Here is a 22,552-nt window from a genome sequence, read left to right on the forward strand (position 1 = left end):
AAGCTCCCTGTCTAAGTTATCTATGTATTGTTGAATGCATGTTTATATATTGTTAAGTTCTTAATTAATCTAAACTCCGTATGATGAATGCATGTTCATATATTGTTAAGTTCTTAATCTAAACTCCGTATGCTGAATGCATGTTCATATATTGTTAAGTTCTTAATCTAAACTCCCCCGTTGAAGCTCTCTATGTACTCTTGAGTGTATATGCCCACTTATTGTTAAGTCATCAGACTAAGTTCTCGTGTCTAAGTTGCCTGTATAAGTTGTTCGGTGCCTGAAAAGTAAAATTGTTTCTTCAACTCATCATTTATTATGTTTACACAATTGAATAATTTTAAGAAAATCAAAAAATTCTGGACATGACCGATACAAAATATTTGTTAGGGACATCAAGCTAATAATCCCATAAAATAAAAATGGGGGAAATGGAAAAAGAAAATGGTTTTTAGTGAGAATTTTGGGCATAAGATTAATTTGGATAAACGAGTATAACATGAAATAAAGTATGGTTAATTGAGTCTAGGGTGGAAATCGGACGGAATATGGTTTTGCAGAATTTTTTTAATTTTTTTCAGAAGTAAAAAAAATAGATTTCAATTTCCGTTCCAGAAAAATTGGAATGCAAAAATTCATTCCGCAAAAATATTATTTATTCTCTTGTTTTGTGGAGCCTATCTTTTTAACATTAAAAGCCCTTAATTATAGTTAGCAGAAATTTGTTTCATGTCCTCTTCTTAGAATTAGTTTTATATGTTGTAATTATTATACACTATATATTATTACAAAATATAATATTATTTGTTAATTTTAATATAGTAGTTCATTAAAAAAAATGGATTATCTTACACAAGAAAGAATTTAATACTATTTTTATTTTAATAAAAATTGTCATAAGAACAAACATGTAACATTGAGTAGAACAATTTTTGTAGGGGAGAGAGAAAAAAAAGCGGTCGGCGGTCAAACCTAAAGGCTGGTCAAATATTGGTGGCAAAAATTAATATTTTATTATTATTATTAATTTTATTTTTTACAATTCAAATAAGACTTGGGATTTTAATAAAATTATGAGTTTATGCTTTATTTTGTTTATGTTTAACTATTATTGTTAAAAAAATCTAATAATATATGCTTGGAATGTTCAAGAATAAACTTAAATTCAAAAAAAAAATTGCACTTTTATTTATATTTTATAAGGATTTTTATTGTATTATGATCCTATTATTATTAAACTTTTATTATGTTATTACGTTATACATGATGGAGATATAACTATGTTTAAATCTCTTTTTATATATATTTTGAGTATTTATAAATAATATATAAAAGTATATTATATTAAATTTTAAAAAATTAACGAGTAAAAGAGTTGAAGAGAGTTAATTCTCTGGTAACTACAAATAAGAGCTTTTAATGTGAAAAAAATGGGCTCCTCAAAAAAAGGATAATAGTTAATATTTTATCCATGTGGCATTCACACAGTGGAATCCGTTTTTATGATAAAATCGGATGGTCCGGTCCCAATGCTATCCCGTAATCATTGGGATTAAATTGGAATCGGACCATCCGATTTCCATCACAAAAACGGATTAAACTCTGTAAATGCCATGTGGATAAAAAATATTAATTATTCTCTTGTTTTGTGGAGTCCATCTTTTTAACATTAAAAGCTCTTGAATGTAGTTAGCAGAAATTTGTTTCAAGTCCTTTTTTTAAGATTAGTTTTATATTTTGTAATTATAATACACTATATTACTACAGAATATAATATTATTTTTAAAATTTAATATAGTAGTTCATTAAAAAAATCAGAGATTGTTTTAGACTAGAAAGAATTTAATACTATTTATTATTTTAATAGAAATTGTCATAAGAACAAAACATGTAACAGTGAATAGAACAACCTCTTTAGGGGAGAAGAATTTAAGAAGGGGTCGAGACGGTCAAACCTGAAGGCGGGTCAAACTTTGATGGCAAAAATCAGTATTTTTTTTTATTATTATTAAGTTTCATTATATGAGTTTATGCTTTATTTTGTTTATGTTAACCATTATTGTTAAAGATTCTAATGGTATATGCTTGGAATGTTCAAGAATAAATTTAAATTCAAAAAAAGTGTTTTTTTATTTATATTTTATAAGGATTTTTATTGTATTATGATCTTATTATTTTTAAACTTTTATTATGTTATTATGAAATGTACATGATGGAGATATAATTATATTTAAATATATTTTTATATATGTTTTGAGTATTTATAAATAATATCTAGAAGTATATTATATTAGATTAAAAAAATTAATGAGTAAAAGAGTTGAAGAGAGTTATGTGGTGATGCTGCTCCAAAATGTTGGGTCAGCCCAATGGTCTTGAAGCCCACAGGTCTCCTAAGTCCGGGAATCTTCAAGCCCAATATCGGGAATGCCGAGAGTCCTTGCCACGCTTCCGAGGTAGTCGAAGGGATCGCTCCACTCGTTAACCTACAAAACAGTTGAAAACACTAGGTGACACGCGGGGGGTGGTCCTCCGACGCTCAAGTCAGAAAACTATCACAATATAAGCAAATAATATTAATTAATTGCCTAAATAGTGCTCACCTTGTTATGTAATTGATAACACATATTTATAGGTGGAGTTTGGTATGGTTTTCTTGTAGAAAACCAATGTGGGACAAAAACCTTAGATTTCTTCCCATAGCTTCTTATGAGGTTCTTAATTAAGTGCCTTTGTGTTGGGTTTTTCCTTTGAATGAGCCTCATGGGCTTTTTGGGTTAAAGCCCAATTAGACACATCATTAAGCCCCCCACTCCCAGGTTGAGCCACGGGCCCGTGGGTCTGGCTGGGAGTAATTAGGAATAGTCGCTCGAAGACGAAATAATTTTCTTTTTTTCCTTGAGTTTCAAGGTCGCAGGAAATTTTGAAGTCGGCTACAGGGATCTTACAGAGGCGGGCGCTGCAGTTAGGTGATGATAATTTTTGAAGGGAGGCCCATTTGTTGTACGGCGGCGATCAGTCGCCAAAATTATTGGAGGAAGTTGTGATATCCCTTGGCTTTGTTGCCTAGTGAGAATCGCGCATTTCCTAAAGAATGAGTTATGTTTCAACTTATCATGTGAGACGGTATCCCTTGGCTATATAGCCTAATGGGGAGTCCGTCTCTCGTAAAGAATGAGCTTTACTTTATCTTTTTAGCGGGGCGAAATCCCTTGGCTTTATTGCCTAGTGGGAAGCACGCATTTTGTAAAGAATGAGTTCTGCTTTATCTTTTTCGGTGAGACGGTATCCCTTGGCTATCGCCTAGTGGGAAGCTCGGCTCTCGTAAAGAATAAGTCTTTATTTTAACTTTTTAGGTAACACGGTATCCCTTGGCTTTAACGCCTAGTGGGAAGTCCGTATTTTTGTAAAAAATGAATTATGCTTCATCTTTTTTGATGAGACGGTATCCCTTGGCTATATCGCCTAGTGGGAAGTCCGTATTTTTGCACTTGGTGGTTGATCAGACCCTCAAGTTTTTTATGCAGGAAGTCTGCCCGTTTACCTAAGTTTTTTGAGGCGGGTAAGACTTCCCTAAGCTTTAGTTGCTCTATTTTTTGGAGTTTTGGGGAGCGAGAAACCAAGGTTCGGGTTGGCCAGTCCCTTTGTGATTCTTGATATCTTCCCCTTTAGCTATTTTTTGAGTCAATTGATTTTTTTTTTAAATCGATTGTAGATGCCTCGAACGAGAATGAGTAGAGAAGATAAATGGTTGATGTAGAAATTACGGTGGCGGTATCCCACCGACTAAAATAGTTTATTAAGAATCATGCTGGCGGTATGCCTTGAAAATATTGTGCGGGGCGGTATGCCGCCGACTTATTGCTGAAAATAAATTACATGGGGCCCGCGTGGGGCAATAGGAAATACTAAGTAAAGTATTTTTTTCAGGATTGTGATTGTTCTAGGAATTCTCTCAAGTGCCCGTTGTGGACAAGTCTTCCGAGCGCTCGCATAAGCTGAAAACACTCCTCAGTAGTGTGACCCCGATCTCTGTGGTATTCACAGTAATCATCCAAATTTTGTTGTTCTGGATTCTCCTTCATCCATCTCGGTGGTTGTAGAATTCATTTATGTTCTATGATGATCATTATGTCAACAAGCTTATCCTTGAGAGGTGAGAACTTCTCGAAGGTGCGATTTTTGGCGGGACGCCTTTCTTCTTTTCTATTATAGTTGTGGATTCCCTCATGGCACTTTTGCTTAAGGAGTACCCTCATTTCTGCAGTCTCCTCAGTCTGAATGTACTTCTCAGTGCGATTCAGGATCTCCTCTAGGGTCATAGGGGGTCGGCCTGCGATGTACTCTTGAAAACGAACATGCTTAAAATTGTATTGCAGTATGCCGGTTAACATTTCGTGATTAAGGAACGGAACTTCATGTACTGCTTTGACAAGTCGTTGCAGGTAATTCACGAGCGACTCTTCGTCCCGCTGTATGACCTTGAAGGGATACGACCAATTTTGGCGTATTTCTTGCTTATAGAGTATTGGTGATGAAAAATCGTCGCTAGTTGGTCCAGATTGTCTATGGAGGATCCGGGCAAGCCGTTGAACCAAATTTATACCTGATCAGCTTGGTGGTCCGAAACATCTTGCAGTGAGCTGCGTTACTAAGACCGTAGAGGTCAATCTTGGCGTAAAAATTATTCAAGTGATCTCGGGGATCCCCAATTTTGTCGAATTGGGAGATATTGGGATCCTGAATCCGAGAAGCAACACTTCTTCCATAATAGCATGAACAAATGGGTATTTTGAATGGACAATGCCCCAAAGTGAGCGGCCGTCGACCTCGAGACTTCTCGTCGAGGACTCCTTGAGTTGCAGTCGTCGGAGCCTGCTCGATGCCTTTTTGTCTCCTGGTGTCGGGAAGCTCTACTTCCGAGTTAGTTTCGAGGGGAGTTTTAGTGGGGGTGCGCATGTTCGCGGTGTCCCCCGCCTCGAGGCCTTTGACGATAGTCATACGACCGGGAATAACCGCTTCTCGTCCGACGGCTTTGCGTCGCTTTCCCTTTAAGGGGCTCAGGCTCTTTGCTTTGGTGGACGCTGTGATTAGCGACGATTTTCCCTTCGAGGCACGCGATGTGAGGATGTGCTACGCTGAGGCGAGTGGCGGTGAACGCGCCTTCTGAGGATGTGCTATACGCTGAGGCGAGTGGTGGTGAGCGTATCTTCAAGGCGCGCGGTCTGAGGATGTGCTACGCTGAGGCGAGTGGTGGTGAGCGTATCTTCGAGGCGCGCGGTCTGAGGATGTGCTACGCTGAGGCGGGTGGTGGTGAGCGTTTCTTCGAGGAGCCTGTTCGGAGGAATAACTTTGGCCGTTGAGCGATACTCTTTACTCTGAGACATGGAGCTCGAAGATTGGCGGAGTGGTACGGACATGCACGAAATTCGTAGGATCGCTTCCCATATGAATAGTTCCTTCAAAGTCAGTTGTGTTTTGAGCATTGATATACTGAGCTACAATGTCCGCTGCTGCCCAAGCTGCTACTTTGGCCACCGTCTTCTCCATTAAGGCTTGTAATTCCTCTGCAATCATCTAGATGACCGACACTGAAGATCCTGCAAGGTTGGCCGCTCCAATTGTTCTCTTCCTTCGAGGTGGTTCTATGACTCATGCGCTACCTTAAAGCGGTTGTTTGAGATTTCCTTGACCACCTTCATTGGTTGCTCCCGTAGATATTTTTCTTCGAGGCAGCTCTGAGACTCCACCGCTACCTTGAAGCGATTAGTTGAGATCGCCTTGACCCTCTTCGTTGGCCGCTCCCGTAGTTATTTTGCTTCGAGGCGGCTCTTCCTTCGAGGCAGCTCTGAGACTCCACCGCTACCTTGAAGCGAGTGGTCGGGATCGCCTAGGTCCTCTTCGTTGGCCGCTCCCGTAGTTCTTTTGCATCGAGGTAGCTCTGAAACTCCACCGCTACTTTGAAGCGAGTGGTTGGGATCGCCTTGATCCTCTTCGTTGTCCGTTCCCGTAGTTCTTTTGCTTCGAGGCGTCTCTTCCTTCGAGGCAGCTCTGAGGCTCCACCGCTACCTTGAAGCGAGCGGTTGGGATCGCCTTGATCCTCTTCGTTGGCCTCTCTCGTAGTTTTTTTGGTTCGAGGCAGCTCTAAGACTCTACCGCTCTTCGAGGCAGCTCTGAGACTCCGTCGCTTCCTCGAGGCGGCTCTAAGACTCTTCCGCTACCTTGAGGCGGCTCTGAGACTCCGTCGCTTCATCGAGGCGGCTCTGATACTCAGTCGCTTCCTCAAGGAAGCTGGTTGAGATCGCCTTGACCTCTTTGTTGGCCACTCTCGTAGTTCTTTTGCTTCGAGGCGGCTCTAAGACTCTACCGCTCCTCGGGGCTGCTCTGAGACTCCGTCGCTTCTTCGAGGCGGCTCTAAGACTCTTCCGCTCTTCGAGGCGGCTCTGAGACTCCGTCGCTTCCTCGAGGCGGCTCTAAGACTCTTCCGCTCCTCGGGGCGGCTCTGAGACTCCGTTGCTTCCTCGAAGCGGCTCAAAGACTCTTCCACTCTTCGAGGCGACTCTAAGACTCCGTCGCTTCCTCGAGGCGGCTCTAAGACTCTTCCGCTACCTTGAGGCGAGTGGTTGGGATCGCCTTGATCCTCTTCGTCATGACACGTGATCTAGTTTGCCTTCCCACATACGGCGCCAAAATGATGCTGCTCCAAAATGTTGGGTCAGCCCAATGGTCTTGAAGCCCACAGGTCTCCTAAGTCCGGGAATCTTCAAGCCCAATATCGGGAATGCCGAGAGTCCTTGCCACGCGTCCGAGGTAGTCGAAGGGATCGCTCCACTCGTTAATCTACAAAACAGTTGAAAACACTATGTGACACGCGGGGGGTGGCCCGGCGATTGTCCTCCGACGCTCAAGTCAGAAAACTATCACAATATAAGCAAATAATATTAATTAATTGCCTAAATAGTGCTCACCTTGTTATGTGATTGATAACACATATTTATAGGTGGAGTTTGGTATGGTTTTCTTGTAGAAAACCAATGTGGGACAAAAACCTTAGATTTCTTCCCATAGCTTCTTATGAGGTTCTTAATTAAGTGCCTTTGTGTTGGGTTTTTCCTTTGAATAAGCCTCATGGACTTTTTGGGTTAAAGCCCAATTAGACACATCATGTGGTGTTTGCAAAAGCTTTTTGAAAGTGATTATGAGCTTTTTTCTTCTTCTCATAATCTGTTTTTAGGTGTTTGCAAAATTAACTTTTGTTTTTGTTTCTCTTAAAATACTATTTTTAGCTATTTTATTAAAAGCATCCATAATCCTGTTTTTTCTATTTAAATTTATTTTCTAAAATATTTGCAAACACCCCCAACGTTTAGAAATAAGCACTTAAAACCAACTTAATTCACAATCAGTAACTTCTGCTTTTAAATAAGCTTTTGCAAACACCACCTTAACTCTGTCTCTACTAATTACGATTAAGAGCTTTTAATGTGAAAAAATGGGCTAAAAAAAAGAGAATAATTAATATTTTTATCCACGTGGCATTCACTCACTGGAATCCGTTTTTATGATAAAACAGGATGATCCGGTCCCAATGCTATCCCTTAATCATTTGTCTGATGTTATATGACTATGAGCGGATATAAGTATTTGAACACATTTCCAATACGTTTAGCTCTCATGTGTCTAGCCCGCATTGGTGTAGCTCAACTGGTTCCGGGGTGGTAATTTAGTACAAGGTCTTAGGATCGAATTCTGACAGCCGCAGTGTGGGAATTTCAACTCCAGTGATGGTTGGTTCCATGTGGGCATCAAGTCCGGGTCCGCTACCCTAACGGGCCGTTGAATTACCATGATTTACAATCCTCCATAAAATACTCGTCGGGCCAAGGGATGAAGCTCTCAGGATGAGGGATTTCACTTTTGGTACAAGCTCTCCTATATCTATTCTAATTGTTGAAGGATTGGTCGTTTATAAATACTGAAATGCTAATTGTAGCGGGACTTTTACTGAAATTGGCTTATTTGCAGCGATACCTTTTCATTTCAACTTTTCCAACTTTTTGGAAAACTGAAAACGCTCTCAACTAAAAAAAGTCGAGAATTAACATTTTCGTGTTTTTTTGATGAATCGACTGCCCGACGACAACATATAACACTATGGCCGATTCTGACGAGTTTTACGAGGTAAATCGAAGAAAGTTGCGGTTTTTTTTTTTGTTTTTCGTCGGGTAACCGTGCTGTGTAGCACGAGAATCCCAAAAATTAGGGATTCCCGTGCTGTACAGCACGGGAGAAAAAAAAAAAAAAAAAAAACCAAATATAGGTCCCGTCTTGGGGAGCACGGGAATATCGTGCTCCCGTGCCTTAGAGGACGGGAGTTTGAGTTTCCCGTGTCCTGGCGGACGGGAGTAGGGCACCACCGTGCCTTCCGGCACGGGAGCACTGAACCACCGTGCCCGCCGGCACGGGAATCCGTAAAAAATAAATTTTTGTTTTTTTTTAATATTGTTATTTATATACTAATTATTACTTGTTATATCTTAATAGGGTACTGAAGGTGATTTTGACGATGAGTTTACAACTAATCGTGACAAAGCGTACAACGAGTACGAGGATCCCGACATGTGTTACGATGTTCCTCAAGACACACCAACAACTTCTGAGGATCACAGTCAACATTTCAATGTAGGTGTTGAGTTTGAAACTGGGAAAGAATTAGTGGAATGGGCAAAAAAAATGGCTGCTACTCATGGTCATCGATTGATAGTAACTTCAAGCAAGAAAAACGTGTATGTAGTAATTAGATGTCATTTGTCTGGGGAGGGACGTGAAAAACGAACCGTAGGTGCGATACCACGGAATGTGGGAACAAAAAAATGTGGATGTCCTTTTCGTATATACTGTAGCAAAAATGCAAACGATGGACTATGGCGAATGAATTTAAAAAGTGGCACTCACACTCATCCGATACTACCGTATCCTACTGGACAAGGACCGGATAGTCGTTTGACACCAGAAGAATACGAGGTAGTGAAATTACTTAGAAGGAGCCACGTGAAGCCGGCATTAATTATGGATCGATTGAGAAAGGATAATCCACAGACATCAACGAGTGTGAAACATGTCTACAACCAACTTGAGAAGATGAAAAAAGAGAATATGGCGGGGAAGACTGTGATACAACACGTGATGTCGAACCTTCAAGAATCTGGATATGAATATTGGTATCGAAGTAATGAAGGTGATGATACACTTACTGATTTGATGTTCGCTGCTCCTATTTCGTTGAAACTTTTGCGGTTATTCTCTCACGTCATATTGATGGACTGCACTTACAAAACCAATAGGTATGTTGTTAATTAGTATTTATTATTGTGCTATTTTACATTGATTGATTCCATTTGATATTTATGTATTTACGTAGGTATGAGATGCCACTTTTGGAAATAATTGGAATCACTCCTGTTGGTATGAATTTTACAATTGTTGTTGCTTTCATGTCACATGAAGATGCAAACACATACAAATGGGTTTTGCGTTGTTTGAAATGTGCATTGGGGGGGCTGGTACCTAATGTGATATTGACGGATCGTGAATTGGGACTTATCAAAGCAATGCCCGTAATATTTCCAGATTCCGCTCATTTCTTGTGTTTGTTTCACATCAATAGAAACGTGGAAAAAAATGCATCGAGATTTATTGGTAGTACTAAACACGGGCTTATATTTCGGCGCATACATTGGGCAAAATTAGTGGAATCAAAAACAGAAGAAGATTACAATGATAATTACGAGGAAATGGTTAGACGCTATGGTTGTTACCCCAAATTGATATCATACCTTAACGATACTTGGCTAATTTACAAGCACAAATTCGTCAAAGCATGGACTAATAAGATTTTGCATTTTGGGAACACGTCGACATCTAGGTATGTTGGGTTTCATTATCGTCTTGTATTTTATATTATATTGTGGGCGCTTTTATTTATTAGTTGTTATTTTAATGGCTATTAACAGGGTGGAAAGTGCTCATAAATCGTCGAAGGGTTGGATTAATGCTTCTACCGGTGGTGTGAACACCATTCAATATCAGCTCAACTCCGGGGTTGAGTATCAACTAACCAAGATCAAGGGTGAGTTTTCAAAATGCAGTTCAATCCGGTTGCACTCATCATCGTATCCGGTATTTCAGGGTTTGATATGCAAAGTCACACATAAAGCATTAAATTTGCTTGATGATGAGCTCAAAAAACCGGGGTTTCAAGACCCATCTCTTTGTGATCACGTTTTGTGGGATAGTCATGCACTTCCTTGTGCATGCCGAATTGCGTTGAAAATCCAGCAACGTGATACATTTATATCTATGGATCTACATCCATTTTGGAGTACCATGCACGTTGAAGAACCAGAAATACCCGAAGCACAGATGGATCGTGAAACAAATATGAGAGACCGAATAATCAGACTAGCCACGGAAGTGTTAGAAAAAAGATTATATGACTCAAAAGATGACTGTTGATTACATGAATAGCACTATTCATCCAGACACCACCCACTTGGCAGAGCCTGCATATGTTATACCGAAAGGAAGGCCAAAGGATAAACCGACGAAGAGAGATAAATCCGGTTGGGAGTTCCCACCATTCCAGCGGAAGCCGTCTACTGGTGAAGAAAAGGGTAAATCGTCTGCAGGTTCTAAGGGTCGAAAAAGTACTTCTACCGGAACCCCACCATCGAAAGTAACCGATCCCGGTTCTGGTCGTGGACGGGGGCGGGGTCGAGGGAGTGGTAGATCAAGTGATGAATCCACTGCCAATCAGAATCGTACACCGATGCCTCGAAAGGAACCGGGCGATGAGCTCAATTTCAGATCTTACATCCCAGGTTTTGTGGCAGGATCTATTGTGTCGTATGTTAATGTTATAGCAGATGGAAGTTGTGGGTACAGATGTGTTGCAGAAGCAGTGTTCCGAGATCAGAACAGATGGAGTCGTGTAAGGAGAGATTTGATTGCCGATATGTACGAGCATTTTGGTACGTACGCATCGCGAAATGGTCAAGATGAAGTCATCCGATGGATAGAAAAATGCGATTGGCAAGAAGGACCGTGCAGTCGGGACAAATGGATGTCATTTCTGGATATGGGAATGTCGATAGCGACTAAATACAATGCGGCTTTGGTCTTATACGCCATTGGCGGAAATATAACCTACTTACCTCTAGTTGGTCCAGGTGAATTATCCCATATGATCCATATGGTGTTGTTAGGAGACCATTTTGTCCTTATCCAGTTACCGGTTAATTGTCCTCTACCACCTATCACTCCACAGTGGCGACATGTTAGAGCCGCAAATCTTGCCCACTTGTCGGAAATGTTCGAAGAACGCCTATACATGTGGCGTCGTTTATGTAGGTTGGGATAGGCATTTTATTTTAGTTGGTATGTATTTGGACCTTGTATTATTTTATTTTAGTTTGTATGTTTGGACCTTGTATTATTTTATTTTAGTTCGTATGTTTGGACCTTGTATTATATTATAGTATGTTGGTTGGAATGTATTTGAAATTAAACCCAAAACAAAAATAACATAAATAAAATAGTCAAACAAAAATAACATAAATGTCAAACAAATACAAAACATAGTCAAATGTTAGAAAAAACAAATAAATGTCAAACAAATACAAAACATACCCAAATGTCAGAAAAAACAACTAAATGTCAAACAAAAGCCGTCTACTGTCTACCCCTAGACCTCCTCGAAGTGCCACTCGTCCCACCCGGTCGCCGACGCGGTGGTGGCATCTCCATAAAGTCGTCGTCGTCGGAATCTCCAGTGGGGGATAAACCTAGAAAACGTGCATGTGGCTCCACACGAGGCTGTAACTGGACACGTAGATGCTGGGGTATCTCGTGCATGTGCGGATGGATGATACGCACAATGTCATAAAAGTCCGGCTGAATAGGAGGGGGGCGTACGACTGGCGGTGGTCCTTCTGGCGCTGGATCCCGGTTGATCACGTACTGATGAGTACGAGGAACGTACCACTCCATGTACCGAGTGGCAGTCTCAGACGGCGGCCAGGCTAAAGTCCTACTAGCCAAGCCCAACTGTCGGTATAAATGAGCCAATACAGCTGCACCCCAAGCATACTCGCCGACGTGCTCGAGATCGGAAGAATATCTCATCCACGTTGGCTTGAACCTGTCTACACTCCGGTCGGGGAACAAAGCCATACCGATCAAAAACGTCAAATATCCTACCACCTTCTGCCGACAAGTTCGGGACCGACTACGCACACGCTCCACAAACTCCGACCATTTTATCCCACTATTGCCGAGCTTGGCATGCGCCTCGACCATGTCCAAATCAAGAACCTCAGCTAGCAACAACTCACTCATAGGCCTCTCCTCAACAGAATCACCGTGCACCGCTAAACCGTCAACACGCAACCCCAAAATCAAATGGACATCATGTAGGGTGATCGTCATCTCACCCCAAGGCATGTGGAAACTGTTCGTTTCCGGCTGCCACCTCTCTATAAATGCCCCCATGAGTCCCTTGTCTACATTTTTAATGTAGAAGTACTCGAGTGAGTCTAGGCCAGATGCCTCCAGTAGCTCTAACTCATCCTGCCCGTAAGGAGCCATGAGTTGCTTCAACTCATGTTTCTTAAAAGCATTAAGCGCAGTAATCCTTGACTCGCATCGCCCCACGCTGCGCTCCTGTACAATTTCTAATTTAATCAGACAAAATATATTAAAATAAATATATTTAAAATATATAAAAATAAATATATTTAAACTTACATGTCCTGCCCAAATGTAGTAGGCAATATGACTCTTGAAACTAGGAATCATCCTCCAATCAGTCGGTCCTCCTGGAGCCGGACCATGTAACTCAAGTGGGCCACTGAAAGTGTCAAACTCGTACCGAGACTTCCGTGCGCGCGCGGCCGGGACGGGAACATCATCAAAATCGCTGTCAACATGGTCATGCTCCTCCTCGTGTCCCTCGTAGGGGATACGAGAATCTGCCCCTACAGATCGAATGCTACCCGCCATAGATCTAGAACTCTGATCTATGTGGGGAATCTCGTCCACGACCGGTAAACCAGTGTCGCGCTCCATAACTCTCCTACGACGATGAGATGCAGTCATACGAATGCGCTCCGCTTCCGCCTCGGCTTCCGTCGCGCCTTGCCCGCCATAACGAAATTTAATCTTCGGAAATTTATCCGAACTCGAAGAAGAACCCATAAGCCTTTTCCCCTTGTCCTGACGTGCCATCTGTAAAAGAATAAAAAATAAATTAAAAAACATAATAAAAAAAAAAAAAAAAATTGAATTTCCCGTTCTGCAGAACACGGGAACTTGAAGATTCTTCAAGTTCCCGTGTTCTGCAGAACGGGAAATTCAAAAAATTTCAAGTGCCCGTTCTCCAGAACACGGGAAACGCAAAAATAATTTTTTTTTTTTTTTTCGGAAAATTTAAATTTCAAAAATAATTTGGAACTCCCGTTTTGTAGAGAACGGGTACTTGAAGTATCCGTTTTCTGGAGCACGGAGACCTCAAGAACGTTGAAGTTCTCGTGCTCTGCAGAACGGAGAATTCAAGAATTCTTGAGGTCTCCGTTCTGCAGAGCACGGGAACTTCAACGTTCTTGAGGTCTCCGTGCTCCAGAAAACACGTACCGTAAATTTTTTTTTTTTTTTTCCGAAATTTGCTAGATCTATTCTTAAACACGTATTTTTACCTAAATTGGAAATGAAACTAATTAAAAGTAGTACGAAATCGAAAACTTACCGGAATCGAGCCTCGTTTGTATGGTTTGAATGTCGAAAAAATTTTACGAAATTCAAATTTCTAGAGAATGTTTGGGAGTAGGAGAGAGAAATTGCAAGTTGGAAAAATTAAAATGAAAAAGGTACCGCTGCAAATAAGCCAATTTCAGTAAAAGTACCGCTGCAAATAGTAACACCCTTATTAGTGGGTTCGTGATTTGAGCCACTAGAGGCAGGTTGAACCTATTTATGGTTCATCATAACTGGCACAAGAAAAAAAAGAATTACAACCACCATGAAGTATGATAAAATTACGTAAACCCCCCTCTTGTTTAGGTAATTACAGTAACCCCTAAACTATATTTTTTTTTACATGTCCATCCTTACGGTTTCAAATTTAGTGGAATCTTCTTGATTATATGGACATTATCACTTTTGTACCCGTTTTATCCCATTCGAGCTCCACATTTTGAAGCAAGATGACATTAGATGTGTTTTTTAGCTTATATATATCAAATTGTGGTGCATCAGAAACTATATTTTTACACAAAATGAATACAAACCAGAACAACACCACGGAATGTAAATGATTATGTTTAATTTGACACCATAAGGGTGGAAGTGTAAGAAGATTCATAGTTGAGGAGTAGATGTAAGTATCCAAATAAGAGGGATTTTTTCATAATTTGACCATACCTCAAGGGTAGTTGTAATTTACCCAAAAGAATAGGAAGCGATGATTTTAGTACTCTATTGTAGGCACTGTTCAACATTTGAATTCATACACTTGTAAGAATTGATTACAATGCCACTACCGAAAAGATTGAAAATTTGGAGTCTGGATAACATGAATCTAATTGACATATTTTACGAGTGAATAGGAATGGATAACACCCAATCTAATCCACTACACTTAAGTTGTTGTACAATACCCTTTCGGTTTAATTACTAAAACCCAATCTGATTAACGTTGCGTCTCTATTCAAGTACCAAATGGTGGCTTATCCTAGGAAGTTCATGATAACCAAATGGAGAACCAAATTACAAAGCACAAAATCTGCGAAAGCACGTTCTTGACCTATATCCTGCAAATTCAGAAAACATAAATAGATGATAATAATAATAAGTATCAACTCGAACAGATTCAATAACTCTATGCTACTTGTTTCCCACTCTTTCTTGTTTTATTTTATAGCCATAAGGAAGATAAATAAAAACCCACGCTCATTCTTGCCAAATCCTGATCCAACTTGCTTAGTTTAATGCTCGGTATTAACATAAACACAAAATGTCAACTTGAACAAAGACCAAGTAAATGAGACATAAGCCTACTACTTAGCAACACTTGCAATTTTCAGTTATCTAACCTCTACCCTCACATAAAATGAACAAAATATTGATTCAATCGGACATATAAAGTTAATGAGAAATATTACCTTAAATTCCTTGTTTTCTTTGTTTACTTGAATTCGAAGACAAACTGTCACCAACCAATACAATAAAATATAAAATGAGTTTCTACAGATATAACATAAATAAATATTGCAGGAGAAGAAGGAAAAAATGGTATGTGGGCAATAATAACTAATAATATATATACCTGCAAGAACAGCAGTCCCCACAGATGAAAGTACACCTGAAAGAAAGGAGTTGAAGGGGAAGGACCCAACAATAGCCATGTAACCTACCTACTTATTACCACATAAATGAAACAGCATTTCAGTTTCACATTTCATTCCACAAACAAACCAGACATGGAACAAAAGCTAATTTTACGAGAATATATGTTTGTCAAAGAATCCAATGAATCAGAGATCTACAATTTGCGTGATTATACGATAACAAAACAGTCCACATTGACTAAATATATTGACAAGATTTAATTTTGAGTCAATGGAGAGCTATTTTTTTTCATCTTATACACGTTAGAATGCCAATATAATATCCACTCAGATGATAACATCAATATCATGTTACAAACATGATATCAAATAAACCCATTATCTAAACAAACATAAAACCATTTATCAGAAGCATCACATTACTGATAACCAGTTGATTACCCTTATTCTTCAAGTTACCATCAAAGAAACTGATATTTGATTTCAAAAAGACATTAATATTTTTTAACTAAGCAAACAAACGAAGAGATCATCAACCTCTCTTCGACCAAAACTAAGGCAACTTGTGTGCTCTTAATATTTAAGTACATTATATGGTTAAAGTGCTTAAATGAAGAGTTGTATTTTGTAATCCATATAAAACCAAATATATTACAAAAGTAATGAATTCCCAAACAGACAGTTGGAGAAATGTGAATCTGGTCTTAGAAAACAACTGAGGAATGGGTTCCTCCTTCAGTTGCCAATCCACAAATAAAACTCAAAAATATTCCTTCAGTTAGTTGATTATCATCATTGATTTAGAAAAAACAAAAAACAAAAACCGCTAAATTATTCTAAAATGAAGACGCTATCACTCGAAATATAAATCAATCAACTCAAATCCCAATTAGTCAGTTATTCAGAGAGTGTGTTATTTTTCAAGCAATACCTGAATTATAGCTGTAACGACTGCAAAGACAATGTAGAGATCGATGATCTGCAAACCCCAAACCCCAAACCCCAAACCAAAATCAGATATGTGGAAATAAATAAATAAATAAATCAGTAAGTAGTAGAGTTACGACCTTGAGATTAGTGGGGGTAGCGACGTAGGCTGTACGGAGAGAATGAATAAGAGCTTGAGCATCCTTTGTCGTCGTCGTCGATTTCCCCATTTCTCACACTTTGTGATCTCTCTCTCTCTCACATATTCCATTCTCAAGAGAGAGAGAGAGAGAGAGAGAGAGACTCCGAGTCAAAACCGGCCCAATTTTTTGTTGGCCCATTCGGTCCCAAAATAAGAAACCGACTGAAGCATGGATCTATTAATTACCAAGCCCATCAATCAATTTACTGTGTAGGATAGAATTATTTGTTCTTACTATCCACATTGTTTATTCACCTGTATTTGATTATATAGATTTTAGGGTAAATTACAAACACCCCCTGATGTGTGGTTAAATTATGAAAAAACCCATCATATTTGGATAATTGCAACTACCTCCTCATCAACTATGAATCTTCTTACACTTCCACCCTTATGGTGTCAAATTCAACATAATATTTTCTAGATTCCGTGGAAAGTTCTCTTGTTTGTACTCGTTTTGTTCAAAAATGCAGTTTCTGATGCACCACAATCTGATATATACAAGCCAATAAACACATCTTATGATCATCTTGCTTCAAAATGTGGAGCTAGAATAGGGATGAAACGGGTACGAAATTGAGAATATTTCATATAGTCTAAAAGATTCCACTAAATTTAACACCGTTAGAGTGAACATGTAAGAAGATTTATAGTTGAGGTGGGTGGTTGTAACTACCCAAACATGACGGATTTTTTCGTAATTTGACCATACCTCAAGGGTTGGTTGCAATTTACCCTAGATTTGAAAGAAAATTAGTAAGACCGCCTTCATTCGGAAAAATCATATAAGGTAGACCCTCCTCGAATAAATAATTTGAGAAATCCCCGTAGGTTATACTCTAGCTAATTTTTATACATTAAATTTCAATACTATCCTTCAGAGCAATAATTTCATTCTTCCTATCTCTCTCATATACCGTCTTCTCTGTTTTTTTTTCTTTTTTATCTCCTTTCTTTTCCATCCAAATCCATAGCCATCGATCTGGAAATAAAGTACCGACGAGGCGCCGCCAAAATAACGAGCCTCTTCCCCTGTGAATTCGCTGCTCTCAATCCTGTCTATTGATATGTCACCTTCTCCATCCCGCTTCCAATCCCCGTCGACGTTGAGTGTTTCGAGGAAGATGTTTGTGGCGGTAGTTGTATTTGTGAAGTTGTTTGCGGCGGTGGTAGGTTTGTATATTTGTGTTTATGGTGGTGTGTTTGTATATGGCAGGTGGTTGTGATAGATTTTGGGGGCGGTGATGGTGTGGTGTGGTGACAGTGTGGTGACGATGGGGAACATATTTAGGGTCTTCTGGGTGGATTAAGCGGATAACAGCGCGGGCAGAGGAAATTTGTTTTTTATTTCTTTTTGGATTTTTTTTTGTATTGATTCCAATTTGTATAAAATAACATTTTTTGTATATTTTTTATTTTGTAAGAAATAGTTGATTTTTATTTCTTTAGTTTAGTTTTGTTATTTTTATTTGTCCGTTTCTTAATCGACTATGTTTTAGTTCATACTCGATCAATACACCTGTTCATACTCGATCAATACACCTGACAAAGGGAAAAAGAGGTAAAAAATACTTAAAAAATAATTATTACAAAAATAATAAAAATAAACTAAAAATAAAAAATTAGAAAACGATTTTTTTTTTTAAAGGAAAAATAAATGGGGATGGAAGTAGTGGGAATAAAATAGTGAGAATACAATTTTAATAATAGAGAAAAGAAGAAAGGAGGATTGTTTTATCTCAAAGAGTGAAATACGGATTGGACTTCTTCCTATTAATAAAAGGTTTGAGGGGTTTTATCAAGAGCCCTAGGTTTTATTAGATTATATTGCACTAATTCCCTATTGATCAATTAATTATTTAGTTTGTGGTTATTAAAATCTTACAATTTACCATTCACATCTTACGATTCTAATCGATTCGATACCCAAATTGATTATAATCTTAATACAAATCTTAAACATCAAAACATTGATTAAATCTTACGATTTACGATTTGATTTTTATGATTTTTTGATTTTTTACAATTTAAGAAAATTTAAATTTATTATATTTTGTTATGATAAAATTAAATTAAGAAGATATTAATCTATTTTATATAGTCCTAAGAAGATATTTATATTTTACTCGGATTTTTCACACGCCACCGATTATAATAACATAAGTCGGCTTGTAGTCATTCATTTGTTCATGTTTTATTTAGTCAGTTCTTTGTATTTTCAAATATTTATTATAGATACATTTTTTAATAGTGGTTATTTTAAATAATAATAATATTGAATATGACAATTAATGGTTGTGTTATCATAATTGAATTTTATTGAACCTTTTGATTTTATTGTATTGAATTTCGATTTTAACGGGTCAAGATACAATCTTTATAGTTTGACTTATAAATTCTAAAAAGATATAATGATTTTTTTTATACCACTATATAATTTCGTTAAAATGTATCATTATTATCTATATTATATTTTAGGAATAATTAGTGAAAAATCCCTAAGTAACTAAAGTGGATATAACCTCCTTTTCATTATTAGTGAGACTCCCTACCTTATATTAAATATATTTTTTTTTAATTAATATTGTATTTGACATGACTAATATACCTACTTTGCCCTTCTATGTTATACCTAAAATAACCAAACATATTTCACGTTTTCTCTTTCTCTTATTTCTCTCTCTCTTTTCTCTCTAAAAACCGCCGCCTCCAACCCTCTGCCATCTCATCGCCGTCGTCGTTGCGCTCAATACCACCGCCCTTGTACCACTCATTCTCTTAATCTTTATTTCGCCCTGTCAACTCTCTTCTCCCAACGGCATTTGTCCCTCCACCGCCGCGAAAAGAAGGCTGTCTTCACCCCTTGAATTCTCTCGTCAAGGACAACATTAGGGTTTTTGCTAGGGAGAATGACGAGACTATGCAGCAGCGCTAGGGTTGATATTGCGTATGAGATTTCAATAGAGACCGCCCCCAACATTGTTTCATTGTTGTTGTTGTTCTTCTTCTTCTCTGATTTTTTTGTGGAACCCAATTCTCGAATCTCAATTTTCTTTTTTGGAGTTTTTGTTTGAATTCTTATATTGAAGGCTAATTTTGTGTTCAATTAATAGTATAATGGATGTTTGTTTTTGTTGAAATTGTGTTGGTGCTATTTACAGATATATAGATGTTTTCGTACAACAATATAGTTGTTTTCGTACAACAATATAATTGTTTTTATTACTTTTTAGTTGATTTTATAATAAATAGTTGATATAATAAATAGTTGATTTTGATAAATGAGAGTTGTGGGAGATATATGGTTGTTTTAATCATAATTGTTTTAATAACAGTTGTTTTTAATAATAATTGTTTAATTGAAATATAGTTCTTTTAATTGAAGACAAAAAAAATATTGTAAAAAAATATTTTTAAAAAATATAATAAAATGTTAATTTTTTTTTTAAATATTATTATTTAAATAAGAAAAAAAAAATGCATCAAAGTAGTGTATAATATGTAGTGAATAGAAGAAGGGTAAATTTGAAGAGAAAAAAAAAGGATGGGTCTCTCACTAATAAAGGAAAAAGAGTTGGACCCATCCTCAATAAAATAATGCTAGAGGGGGTTCTCCCTAATAGCCCATATTTTTTATGTAAAAGTATATCCCCTTCTTAATTTTGGCGGGGTAATCTTTTCTTAAAATACAATTTCTCAATCTCTCTTTACACAAAGTCTCTCCCTTCTCTCTATCAATTAAAAAAAAGTTTGTTTTTTTCTCTCTCCCGTTATTTTTTTCTTTCTATTTCAAGAATGATTTATTTAATGTTGTGTTTCGTGGGTTCTTGTCCAATTTTCACGTTTGCTATTTACCTAGATTGATCTATTACTACCATCCACACCCTAAATACCACAAAATCATCACTCAACCTTGTTGTTTTGCGTTCAAACTTCTTGAATGGAAAAAAGAAAAATTCGGGGTGGCCTTTCAATTTATGTCCGCAAGAGAATGTCAGTAATTTATTTTACATTGATCGAGTTTTAAAAAAAAGAATATGTTATATACAAATTTTGCATATAAGTTTGAAATTGGAGTATCTTGCAGGGAACAAAATATGATTTTTTTATTTAGTGTGATTCTAAAGTTATAGAAAGATGGGAAAATTACAGTTTATGTCCTTAAACTTTATCACTAAAACGATTTATGTCCCCAAACATTTCAATCCGCTATATATGTCCTCAAACTTGCCACTTTTGATCACTTTATGTTCTGCCGTTAACGTCGGCAGCTAACTTCGACGGAAATTGCACGCGTGGCTCACGTGACGTCTATGTGGCCGTTAAATGTCGAGCTGTTCAACACCCAGTGCCTACTTGGCCGACGAAACGTGATGTGGAGCGACACGTCATTCTCCTCCCCTATTTCTATTGTAAAATCCCTAATTCTCCATATCCCCAATTAACCCGTAAATCGAAGCCCTAAAACCCCATTTCGAATCCTTCAATTGAGTTGAAATTCGAAAATAGCAAAATCGTCTTCCCAAATTTTTGAATGTCCGAGTAGTTAAAGCGTGACAATTGCAAAACAATTTTCGATTTGGTAAGTTTCCTCTATTTATTTGAACAATTGTCGATTTTGGTAATTAATATACTTGTAGTGTTGATTTCACCTCAATGTTTTCGATGTAGCATAAAATATGAGTAAATGATCTAATTATGGCTGTCGGAGCTCATCCTCAACGAGCTCTGATGCTCATTCAACATTTTACACAATCAATTGTAAATGTGGATTTTGTTTGCCAGTGATTACGTCATGGACGCCAGACAATCCAGGGAGAAGATACCAAGCTTGCCCAAATTATGGGGTAAAATGCTTTCCTTTTATTTGTTCATTACAGTATATTGGATTTGTTATTTCAAGCTTGAACAAATTATGGGGTTAAATGTGTTCTTTTGATTCAAGTTTTGGGATTCGTTACAGAAATCAACCTACTGTGGTGTATTCAAGTGGTTGGATCCTGAAATATGCGGTAGATCCAAGATGATTATCCCCGGACTGCTTAGGAGAGTGAACAAACTAGAGGGTGAATTAGCTTGCTTCAAAGAGAAAGAAGCAATATTGAACCAAGTTGAAGGTGAAGTGGCTTGTTACAAAGAAAAAGAAGAAAAATTAAACAAGCTAGAAGGTGAACTTGCAAAGGAAAGAAGGATTGTTCAGAAAAGAGCCAAGAAACTGGAGGGTTTGATTGCAATGTACAATAAGAGGATGAAATTGCAAGTTGGAGTCTTTATGGTCATACTTCTGTTCATTGCCATATATGTCATGAAAATTGGCATAGAAAGGGGGTCTATGTAATGTTTTGTTTGAATGTGGATGTTGTTTCTAATGTTTTGTTTATGGTTAATTATCAGTTGTTAGGAGTTCTTGTAATGGTGGATTTGGTAATTTGGTTGTAGTTCTTGAATTTTGGTGAATTTGGTGAAGTTGGTAGTAGTTCTTGAATGATCAATTTTCAGTTGTTAGAAGTTCTTGTAATGGTGAATTTGGTAATTTGGTAATAATTCTTGAGTTTGGTGAATTTGGTAGTGATTCTTGTATTGGTCATTTGATTTGCTGCTTATTATGTTGGTTGGCTTCCATGAAGTACCTTGTATGTATTGATCAATTATAGAACTTATATATACATAATTAAGCTTATTCATTAACTTGAAATTCAAATAGAAATTCAAATATCAAACATTTAATAACTTAAAAGAGTCATCAAACATCTCATACAAATTAAACCAACTGTGTTCAAATCCAAACAAATCAAACATCTCATACAAACCAACTGTGTTCAAATCCAAACAAACCAAAACATGTCATACAAACCATCAAACTGTGTTCAAATCCTAACAAACCATCAAACATTAAACAGCCAAATATTCAACATTCCAACATCAAACTAGTTAACAAACATACAAAATAACACAAGTACAATCTTGTTCAAACTTGATCACTTCTTCATCTTGGAGGCTGACTTGGAAGCAACTACTGACT

At 37.7% G+C, this 22,552-nt stretch overlaps 3 protein-coding genes and 1 long non-coding RNA gene across 4 annotated transcripts; 2 read left to right on the forward strand and 2 right to left on the reverse strand.

Annotated features, from left to right (window-relative positions):
- The first annotated feature begins 8,154 nt into the window (after positions 1 to 8,154).
- On the forward strand, positions 8,155 to 9,360 carry LOC148772828 (uncharacterized). Its single transcript, XM_088819840.1, has 2 exons — positions 8,155 to 8,181; positions 8,545 to 9,360. The coding sequence occupies exons 1-2, from the start codon at positions 8,155 to 8,157 to the stop codon at positions 9,358 to 9,360; spliced, it is 843 nt and encodes a 280-aa protein (XP_088675966.1).
- Positions 9,361 to 11,730: 2,370 nt separating this feature from the next.
- LOC105954707 (uncharacterized) lies at positions 11,731 to 13,284 on the reverse strand. Its single transcript, XM_012978388.2, has 2 exons — positions 12,805 to 13,284; positions 11,731 to 12,720 (listed from the first exon to the last, which is right to left on the reverse strand). The coding sequence occupies exons 1-2, from the start codon at positions 13,282 to 13,284 to the stop codon at positions 11,731 to 11,733; spliced, it is 1,470 nt and encodes a 489-aa protein (XP_012833842.2).
- Positions 13,285 to 14,506: 1,222 nt separating this feature from the next.
- Positions 14,507 to 16,667, reverse strand: LOC105950942 (dolichyl-diphosphooligosaccharide--protein glycosyltransferase subunit DAD1). The gene is made up of 5 exons (XM_012974329.2): positions 16,469 to 16,667; positions 16,333 to 16,380; positions 15,380 to 15,467; positions 15,216 to 15,259; positions 14,507 to 14,864 (listed from the first exon to the last, which is right to left on the reverse strand). Exons 1-5 carry the CDS (start codon positions 16,556 to 16,558, stop codon positions 14,781 to 14,783), a joined length of 354 nt encoding a protein of 117 aa, XP_012829783.2. The 5' UTR covers positions 16,559 to 16,667; the 3' UTR covers positions 14,507 to 14,780.
- Positions 16,668 to 20,798: 4,131 nt separating this feature from the next.
- LOC148772829 (uncharacterized) lies at positions 20,799 to 22,015 on the forward strand. Its single transcript, XR_016032947.1, has 3 exons — positions 20,799 to 21,112; positions 21,202 to 21,377; positions 21,494 to 22,015. It is a non-coding gene; the product is annotated as an uncharacterized LOC148772829 (long non-coding RNA).
- Positions 22,016 to 22,552: the final 537 nt, after the last annotated feature.

The sequence above is a fragment of the Erythranthe guttata genome, chromosome 1, assembly GCF_056151865.1.
Source record: "Erythranthe guttata isolate IM_541 chromosome 1, IM_541, whole genome shotgun sequence".
Taxonomy (NCBI): Eukaryota; Viridiplantae; Streptophyta; class Magnoliopsida; order Lamiales; family Phrymaceae; genus Erythranthe; species Erythranthe guttata.

What these genes read in the sequence shown, in the direction of transcription:
- LOC105954707 (XM_012978388.2), bottom strand. Translation starts at nt 13,284, where the DNA reads ATGGCACGTCAGGACAAGGGGAAAAGGCTTATGGGTTCTTCTTCGAGT. An exon ending in ACTACATTTGGGCAGGACAT is followed by an intron (nt 12,721 to 12,804) that starts GTAAGTTTAAAT and finishes GAAATTGTACAG; the next exon opens with GAGCGCAGCGTGGGGCGATG.
- LOC148772828 (XM_088819840.1), top strand. Translation starts at nt 8,155, where the DNA reads ATGGCCGATTCTGACGAGTTTTACGAG. An exon ending in ATTCTGACGAGTTTTACGAG is followed by an intron (nt 8,182 to 8,544) that starts GTAAATCGAAGA and finishes ATATCTTAATAG; the next exon opens with GGTACTGAAGGTGATTTTGA.
- LOC105950942 (XM_012974329.2), bottom strand. Translation starts at nt 16,558, where the DNA reads ATGGGGAAATCGACGACGACGACAAAGGATGCTCAAGCTCTTATTCAT. An exon ending in TCGTTACAGCTATAATTCAG is followed by an intron (nt 15,468 to 16,332) that starts GTATTGCTTGAA and finishes GGTAATAAGTAG; the next exon opens with GTAGGTTACATGGCTATTGT. An exon ending in AAGAAAACAAGGAATTTAAG is followed by an intron (nt 14,865 to 15,215) that starts GTAATATTTCTC and finishes CTGAATTTGCAG; the next exon opens with GATATAGGTCAAGAACGTGC.